This window comes from Beta vulgaris, chromosome 5 (assembly GCF_026745355.1).
Source record: "Beta vulgaris subsp. vulgaris cultivar EL10 chromosome 5, EL10.2, whole genome shotgun sequence".
In the NCBI taxonomy this organism is placed as follows: Eukaryota; Viridiplantae; Streptophyta; class Magnoliopsida; order Caryophyllales; family Amaranthaceae; genus Beta; species Beta vulgaris.
Window position 1 is genome coordinate 4,089,777 of NC_079206.1, and position 9,933 is coordinate 4,099,709.

General features: G+C 37.7%; 1 protein-coding gene across 2 annotated transcripts; it reads right to left on the bottom strand.

The window, feature by feature from the left end:
* Window positions 1-707: 707 nt before the first annotated feature.
* LOC104892277 (hypothetical protein) lies at window positions 708-4,856 on the bottom strand. 2 transcript variants are annotated; one of them, XM_010678161.4, is made up of 3 exons: window positions 4,477-4,856; window positions 1,803-3,877; window positions 708-1,721 (listed from the first exon to the last, which is right to left on the bottom strand). In XM_010678161.4, exons 2-3 carry the CDS (start codon window positions 3,811-3,813, stop codon window positions 847-849), a joined length of 2,886 nt encoding a protein of 961 aa, XP_010676463.1. In that variant the 5' UTR covers window positions 3,814-3,877; window positions 4,477-4,856; the 3' UTR covers window positions 708-846. The 2 variants fall into 2 exon arrangements, with proteins under 2 accessions (XP_010676463.1, XP_048501119.1); XM_048645162.2 differs by having other exon boundaries at window positions 708-3,877; window positions 4,477-4,853.
* Between the last annotated feature and the right edge of the window lie 5,077 nt (window positions 4,857-9,933).

The window sequence follows — 9,933 nt, forward strand, 5'->3', positions numbered from 1 at the left end:
CTACTACCCTCTTTTGTGTTCTTTTTCTTCTTCTGAGATACTTTCCCCTGATCATCTTCTTCTAGTTTTCTACCCAACCCTCTCCCTCAACTCATCCAAGAACACCATGGATGATAAGCTTTGTATATATAAGGAATATTATAACAAAGGAAGGGAACTAAAGAAAGAAAACCTCTAAGGGTCTATTTTTCATCTCTCGTGGGAATTAGTCGACAGTCTTCAGTTGTCACTTTTCAAAATAAACATGATTAGTTAGGTATGATGAGTTTTATTATACTGCCTATATGAAATGGTATTTCAAATGTTAAAACCATAAATTGAAACTTGCAATGAAATCAAAAAAGGCAAAAAAAGTCTGTCAAAATACAAAATTTATGTAAAGAGTATATCTCTCAAAATGAAATTTTAGAAGGTGCTACGAAATTATATTATGCACATTGTACAGTGTCACGAGCTAGGGTCCGAAGGCCAAGGTATCACAACAGTTCCTATACCACAGTCATAGCTTTAAAGGAAGAAATTTCGTTTTAAACCAGTTGAAAACAGCGAGAACTCTTCTGTTGAGAGTTGAACGTTCACCATTTATGTTCTTATCAACAAACAAAAGAAAAGGCATAACAGGAAGGATCACTGAAATGTGTCACACAATCTGAAACATGGCGTAATTTGACCTTAAAGAAAGAAGAAATGGAGAAAACACATAGATCTTGGAAAGAATGGCCTCTCATTTGAGTATTGAAGTGGTATTAGATTAATTCCCTGAGATGGTTAAAATGACATTATTCGAAACACTATGTATACTCCTAATGTAAATTTATGCTAAGGAAAATAACAAAGAATGAAAAACTATGGTGAGTTATGTGCTTGAACATTTGCTAAAAGCCTAGTAATTTTGGCCAGGATTTCCTTAGAAGAAAGAGTCTCAGGATGATTTTCACCAGAGATTGAGGTCCTAATAAAAATAGCCTTCCTAGTTAGATCATCAGCAATGTCAAACTGCCCTCCTCTCAGCATAAGCTTAGCCCTCGTCTCTAATACGGTGGCTCTTGCCAATGCCATTTCCTGCCACAACGAGGGATTCAACTGCGCGTTCGTGTGAACTGGTTTCCAGCAAAGGGACTTGTCCATCCATTTATCAACTGGAGTAACAAATGCTTGATCAGCCGTCTCAAGTGCATCCGTGCACAAACGAAGGAGCTCAACTGCAGCATTGCACCGTGAGAATGTTAAAAATGCCCTTATACTAAGAGGCAAAACCACCTCTTTTACCAGAACCAGCAAGTCAGAGACCTTGAGTTCCACAACTATTGGGTCATTTCCAAACCCAAATATCAAAAAACATGCCGCCCATAAATGTTCAGGATGCTCAAGTACAGATGAGCGGCTAATAACAGCTTGAACCATTGCGTGAGCAACACCAGTTACCCCTCTTCTACGGGCATAAAGCTTCACGATTTCGTTCAAATATATATATCCCTGCTTGCTACTACTCCTTACAATATTAAACCTCAACAACATGGAAGCAGCTTCTGCTTCTGATCTCTTGGTGTAGGAGGTAAATCCACAAGGTAAGGAATGCAAGATTTTTTTCCATAACCTCGTTCCTTTGTGCTTTTCTGGTATTTTATGGGCTGCTGCTGCTAAAAGAGAGAGTGGAACTGGAGCTGGAGCAAACCACCCACTTGCCTGAACCATCCTTGTTGCCAAGCTTCTGGGTCCATCTGCATGGTCAAATATTGAGAAGCAAACCTCAAACAATTGCAAAAGGAAGGTGTTTTTCCTCAGTGTACTACCTTCCTTACCATTCCATGAAAAGTCTCTCAAGGGCATCCTGTTGACAGTATCTAAGAGCCTAGTGGGGTTAATAGGAAGCTCGGAGAGAATTGCTCCAACAATAGCAATGCCTAAGGTTATCCTTCCAAGTTTCTCCTCGATGACCCGAAGAGCATCAATTTCTGTAAGTGGGTAGTCCGTTGTACTTCCCTGCATCAAAGAAAGAGCCTCTACCCCAGACAAGTAGGTAAGTTTCATGGGCTCGAGGTTCATTACACGAGGAAGGCGTGTGGATATTATGAAATGGGTTTCACCACCAAATCTAGGAAGAAGATCCATTATGAGCCGGTGGTCCCACCAATCTTTTTCACTTTCCAAGTTATCAATAATCACCAAGTACGGCAAGTTCCTCATAAGTTCTCTGCGCACTCTGAACATAGCTGCCTCTTCTTGTTCTTCAAAGCTTCTTATTCTAGTCTTTTCAGCACAGGTTTCAATTCCGACATCAACTTCTAAAAAGGGCCAGAGGTTTAGATAATTTTGCCTAATATATCTACTTTCCCCTCCTATCCACAAAACCATCTTATATCTTTGATGATATCTATATGCAAACTCAAGAAGGAGCTCTGTCTTGCCAATGCCAGATTCCCCTGAAACAACTGCTATACCCTTCCCATATACAATTTTCATCGATCTTTTTCTTCTGGCAAATTTTCTGCCAGTCTTTGGTTTTGGTATATTAGGATGCTGCTGTTGAGGGAAACCGGTGCTTCGCATCTCAATCTCTTTCTCCGATTCTTTCCAGATGACAGGATCTTTACCTTTTCTTTTACTACCACCCTCTATTTGCCTCTCCATTGAATTACTCCTACTCCAACTAATAGTCACATTCCTCCTCTTGGGCTTAGTCCTGATCTCAAAATAATCACGCTCTGAATCTCCAGTAACATCTCCAAACAGCATAAACTCTAGCTCTGATAACTCCTTTTTCCTACCGGTGAAGTTTTCATTTCGAGGTAAAGGAAACTCCTCTTTTTCCACCTTCTCCTTCCACCTGCTCAACCTGTCCACCACACTTCTCCTTCCTAATCTCATTGCCAGCAGTGTTACAGCCCTGAGTATGCATTCTCTCCAGCTACCATCGTGTGCCTCTAACTTCCACTCATCAATGCGCGAAAGACCATATATCGCTTCTTTCCATTCCTTCTCCAGCCCACCATATAAATTCCACAATTCACCCCCATGTTTCTCCCACAGTTCTCCCCTTCTCTCAATTATATCTCTAACAAGGCAATCACTAGAAGCAACATCAAAGAACAAGGGAACCAAGTTCTTCTTACTTGAGAAGAATCTCAGCTCCTCAATAGTATACGGATTTTTAAAAGACTTTCTCGTTATGATCACCACTCCAAAGCTGCAAACATCCATGGCTCGCTCAACAATTCTTTGCTTCCTAGAATTCCTGCACCGAGCCCTATCACAAGCAAAGCAACTGACCCCTTGAACTTCCAGCTCAGCTCGCAACCAATTAACAAATCTCAAGAGTGGAGGTTTTCTTCCATACAACCCTATATAAACATCACAGTTTCTAACTCTGCTGGTAGACAGGGAAGCCGCATTTGGGGGAAAAGGCACTCCAAAGTGTCTCATGACTTTCTTGTGCCTTCCTCTAGACCTTGAGCATTCAATCCATCGGCCTTGGCTATGAGTGGAGGCAGTTTCATTGGAAATCCCCATTGAGGAAGAAACACGTTCCAGCATCTGAACATCGTCTGCCAGTAGTGAAGCTCGGATGTCCGGTTGGGGAAGCTGCCTAACATTCATCTCTGCTTCAGGGTCTGGAATTGCTTTACTGGATATACTCCCATCTTCAAGTGGTATATCAGTACGATTAGACTCAGAAAACTGAGACTTTGGCGAACTTGGTGAAAAGAATGGTGAAGGATTGGCTGAGTAAAAGACAGAAGAAGCAGATGAAAGTCTTCTTGACGTAGTTGTTGCTATGGACTCCAATTTAGAGGTCTCTACTCGGAGATCCATACTTGTTAAACGAAAGTCTTCTCGATGATTTCCTGTGCCATATATGTACCAGTAAACCGTTTTCCTGATATTGGAAACAAGATTTCGAGTCTCAGATAATTCCCACATTCAACACTAGCAAAAAAACATCTTTATTCAAGGACCAAGACTTTTGGCCAAATTCACTTTTACATACACAAACAAAATGAAGAATTGATGCATACAGCATAAAACAACAAATAAAAACTAGAAAACATAAACCTCATATTCTCAATTGCTTACATATGAACTAAGTGGGGCAGCATGAACAAAGATATCATCACCTAACACTTAACCATGGCCCAAGTGGATTAGCATTATTGGCACCTTTTGACTCCATTTTAGCATTACAATATCCCATTTTTCATATCCAAATCTTCCAGTTTATTAGTTGGACAAAGTCACACATATTACTGAAATAAACACCCCCTCTCCCCCAATAAACAAAAATTAATCATACTAATCATAATAGAATTGCATTTTTATACTTAAACTTACACACATTAACCAATTTGAAATTACAACCAGTGCTCAGTCAATTTAATCACTAATATTCTTAACAAAACAAAAATAGATCCAAAACTTCATAATATTGACTAAATAAAAATCAATATAACATTCAAATTCAGATCTGAGAAAACTTACTTTGTTCAAAATCCGAAACATGGCCTCAAAGATTTGGCATTTCCTTGCTCATATTCATAAACCAAAATTAGCAACTGACCCAACAAAGATATAAACTTGAATCACAAAAACTGCCACAACTAAATCTCTGAGAGAGTTTAGTGTATAAGTAGTATAGTCTACTGAAATGAAGCAAAACCCTGAAATAAAAAGAGGGTATTAATATTTGGTTACTAATAAATCACAATAATATGAAAAAAAATCCCATGAATCCATGAGAGGAGAGAGAAAATTAATGTTAAGAATTAATAAATCCCAGAAGATAATGATACTATATGGATTCCTGTTTTGTAATGATTAAGGAAGTTGTTAAAAGACAGATTTGAAAGAGACCCATTTGCAAATAAGCGGAATATATGACTGAAAAATTGAAAATTTTATTTACATAAAGTTTGTTATGAAATATAATATGGATGCCCATTATACCCCCGTTAATATATCCGGGATATTCTAGGGTTTTGTTCTCCAAGTAAAACCCTAACTATTGTATTGATATATATACCCTGGACTATATGGAATAAGATACAACACGATTCTCTCTTCCTCTTCTTTATTTACAACAGTTATCAGCACCAACCGCTCACACTTCCGAAACACTCTCTTCCACGCCGTCAATTTGGCCTCTGCAACAATCCCTGGGTCACCGCTTTCGAGTTGACGCCTCCCGAGGTCCGAACTTTCGCCGCTTATCTCGTCTCCTCCATTCTCTCTAAGGTTCGAATCATCTTATCTATATTACGTGATTTTTTTGTTTTGGAAGTATGAATTTCTCAGTTTGTTTTATTCGTTTGCGTCGTCGAATCCATGTGGTTGAGTTCTGTTTTGATTACTAACAAAGCTATTTGAAAATATTGTTTTGAGTTTGTCGTCAAACTGGTACTCGATGAATTTTGGTGACTGCAGTATGGATTTTTTTTTTTCTCTTTATGTATTGAATTTCGAATGCTACGTGATGAATGATGATGATGAAGCTGCACCTGCACCAACCTTTGTTTTGAATAATATTGATTTAATGCTACGTGATGAATGATGATGATGAACTTTGATGATGAATGATATGTATTGAATTTCGAATCAGTATGGAATTTTTTTTTCCCTCTTTATGTATTGAATTTCGACTGCTACGTGATGAATGATGATGATGAAGCTGCACCAACATTTGTTAATATTGATTTATTTTAGTTAATGCTACGTGATGAATGATGATGATGAACTTTGAGGATGAATGCTATGTATTGAATTTCGAATCAGTATTCTTGAGTCTTGGCCCCTTGTATAGCAATATTATAGTAACATTATTTATTCAAATTATATTCCTACATTACCTATATATGAACCCTTAAACTACAATATTGAATTACAATTTTATATGAAGTCCTAATTTCGCAATATTCACTTGTATATATACACTATGTCGAACCTTACAAAGCTTGAATTTGCGGCCCTTGATATTACTGGAAAGAACTATTTGTCTTGGTGTTAGACGCTGAAATTCACCTAGATGCAAAAGACCTTGGTGACACAATCAAAGCAGGCAATAAAGCCACAAGTCAAAACAAAGCTAAGGCTATGATATTTCTTCGCCACCACCTCCATGAAGGTCTTAAGATTGAGTACTTGACTGTGAAAGATCCACAAGTCCTTTGGAGTAATCTAAAGGAAAGGTATGACCACCAGAAAACTGTAATACTACCCAAAGCTCGTTATGACTGGTTACATTTAAGACTACAAGACTTTAAGTCTGTAAGTGAATATAACTCGGCTATGTTCAGAATTACTTCACAGTTGAAATTATGTGGAGAGAAAATCACTGATGCAGAAATGCTAGAGAAAACATACACTACCTTTCATGCGAATAATGTTGTCCTGCAGACACAATACCGTGAAAAGGAATTTAAGAAATATTCTGAACTTATATCTTGTCTCCTTGTGGCTGAGCAAAATAACGAGCTACTGATGAAAAATCATGAATCACGTCCAACTGTTCTGCTCCATTCCCTGAAGCGAATGCGACATCCCATAATGGAAAAAAAAATATCACCAACAATAGTGTCGTGGTCGTGGATGGATATGGACATGGTCGAGGTCGTGGACGTGGACGTGGATACGGATATGGTCGAGGTCGAGGCCGAGGTGGTTATTTCCAGAATTCATATTCCCACCAGAAGGGGGACAATAAAGATGATAACAAACAAGAGAAAGATAAAAATGAGAACGTGACCAATGTATGTTACATATGTGGAGGAAAAGGTCATTGGTCTCGTACGTGTCGTACACCAAAACACTTGGTTGACCTCTATCAACAATCATTGAAGCAAAAGGAAAGAAAGTAGAAACAAATCTTGTGTACGACGATGGCGAAGGTGATTTTGATTGTGGCAATACAACTCACCTGGAAGTTGCTGATTTCTTCACCACCCCTGAAGGGAATAATTAATCCTTAGATTAGATTATGGTCTTTTAAAGAATAAAACTTCGTTTTTTTATTAAGTTATTCTATGGATTTTTGTTTGGATTATGTTATTTTATTTTAGATTTTATTTGCATACTATGAATTTATATGATATTTAAATTTTGGTTATTTAGTTATTCTTATATATTATTGTTATTTCATTTATTTGAAGAATATGAATGCCCCTCAAGTTCAGTTAGCAATGAATGGTGAAGATTTATGCCTAGCAGACAGTGCAACTACTCATACCATACTAAAAAGCAAGAGATATTTCTCTTATTTGACAATGAAAGAAACTAGTGTGAGTACTATATCAGGTAGACAAAGATAATTGAAGGCTCCGGAAGAGCAAATATATTATTGCCTATGGAACAAAATTTGAAATCATTGATGCACTATATTCTCCCAAATCTCAAAGAAATTTATTGAGCTTTAAACATATTCGCCATAATGATTATCATATTGAGACAATAAGTGAAGGAAATGTTGAATACCTTCATATCACAAGTACTACCCAAGGCACTAAGCATATTTTGGAGAAATTACCTGCATTTTCCACTGGTCTGTACTATACTAAAATCAATACAATTGAAACATATGCCATAGTAAACAGGAAGTTTGCAGATAATTTCACTATTTGGCATGACCGGTTGGGCCACCCTGGTTCAATAATGATGCGAAAAATAATTGAAAATTCATGTGGACATTCATTGAAGAACCAGAAGATTCTTCCAATGATTTCACATGTGCTGCTTGCTCACAAGGCAAGTTGATAATACGACCTTCACCAACCAAAATAGATTTTGAATCTATCAATTTTTTGGAACGTATACAGGGAGATATTTGTGGGCCAATTCACCCACCATGTGGAACATTTAGATATTTTATGGTTTTAATTGACGCATCGAGTAGATGGTCACATGTATCCTTGTTATCAACTCGCAACCTGGCGTTTGCGAGACTACTTGCTCAATTGATTAGATTACGAGCACATTTTCCAGATTTCCCTATGAAGGCAATCCGCCTTGATAATGCTGGTGAATTCACTTCTCAAGCCTTTGATGATTATTGCATGTCTATTGGGATAAGTGTTGAACATCCTGTAGCACATGTTCACACACAAAATGGTCTAGCTGAATCATTAATAAAGCGTCTCCAGTTATTGCTAGACCACTACTTATGAAGTCCAAACTCCCAATCTCTGCTTGGGGACATGCTATATTACATGCAGCAGCATTAATTCGCATGAGGCCAACGAGTAATCAAAAGTTCTCCCCATCACAATTGGTTTTTGGTCAGGAACCAAATATTTCCCATCTAAAAGTTTTTGGATGTGCTGTATATGTTCCAATTGCTCCACCACATCGTTCTAAGATGGGTCCTCAAAGGAGGTTAGGAATATATGTTGGATATGAATCTCCATCAATAATTAAATATCTAGAGCCATCCACGAAATCTATTTAAGGCTCGTTTTGCAGACTGTCATTTTAATGAGTCAGTTTTTCCAACATTAAGGGGAGAGAATAAACAGCTGGAGAAGGAAATCAGTTGGAATGAATTATCATTATCTCATCTTGATCCTCGTAATAAACAATGTGAATTAGAAGTCCAAAAAAATTCATTTACAAAGCTTAGCAAATCGATTGCCAGACGCATTTACTGACCCAAATAGAGTAACTAAGTCGCATATACCAGCTGTGAATGCTCCATCATTAAAATTGATGTCCCGAAGGAAAACACAAACTGCTAGTGAGTCTACAGCACGCCTGAAGCGTGGTAGACCTATTGGTTCCAAAGATAAGAATCCTCGGAAAAAAAAGGAGCAGGAATTGATAATGGCCAGACCGAGGAAACAAAGAATTTTGAAGGATCTCCAGGAGAGACTTTAGACATGGCAAAGGAAGAAATTCAGGTACCTGACAATGAAGAGATTCAACTGATTATGTCATGTCTGGAATAAAATGGAACCGAAATCAAATCGACGTCGATGAAATTTTTGCATGCAATGTAGCAGTTGATGTTATGGAAGAAAATGAGGATCATGAACCAAAGTCTATTGAAGAGTGTGCACAAAGAGATGATTGGCCAAAATGGAAGGAAGCAATTGAGGCAGAATTAAAATCTCTTGCAAAGAGAGAAGTATTTGGACCAGTAGTCCGTACACCTAAAGGTGTAAAACCAGTGGGACATAAATGGGTTTTTGTGCGAAAGAAGAATGAAGATGGTGAAATTGTGAGATACAAAGCACGTTTAGTTGCACAAGGATTCTCACAAAGACCTGGATTGATTATGAAGAAACATACTCCCCTTGGTGGATGCAACTACTTTCAGATTTCTTATCAGTCTGGCAATAAGAGAAGGACTTGATTTACGTTTAATGGATGTAGTCACAGCCTACTTATATGGGCCACTGGATAATGACATTTATATGAAAGTCCCAGAAGGATTTAAACTGCCAGAAGCAGCTAATTCTAATTCTCGAGAACATTACTGCATAAAATAAATAGATCTCTATATGGATTGAAGCAATCAGGGCGTATGTGGTATAATCGCCTCAGTGAGTACTTATTAAGTGAAGGCTATAAGAATGACCCTATCAGTCCATGCATTTTTATAAAGAGATTTGGGGTAGGATTTGTAATAATTGCAGTGTATGTTGATGATTTAAATATTATTGGGACCCCTAAAGAGATTTCACACACTGTGGAATATTTGAAGAAAGAATTTGAGATGAAAGATCTTGGAAAGACAAAATTTTGCTTGGGGCTACAAATTGAGCATCTAAAGAATGGAATCCTTGTACATCAAACAACATATACGGAAAAGGTGTTAAAAAGGTTTTATTTGGATCAAGCACATCCGTTGAGTAGCCCAATGGTTGTAAGATCACTTGATGTTGATAAAGACCCATTCCGTCCTCGAGAAATCAATGAAGAAATCCTTGGTCCTGAAGTACCATACTTAAG

Coding starts and splice junctions, on each gene's coding strand:
- LOC104892277 (XM_048645162.2), bottom strand. CDS start 3,813: ATGGATCTCCGAGTAGAGACCTCTAAATTGGAGTCCATAGCAACAACT.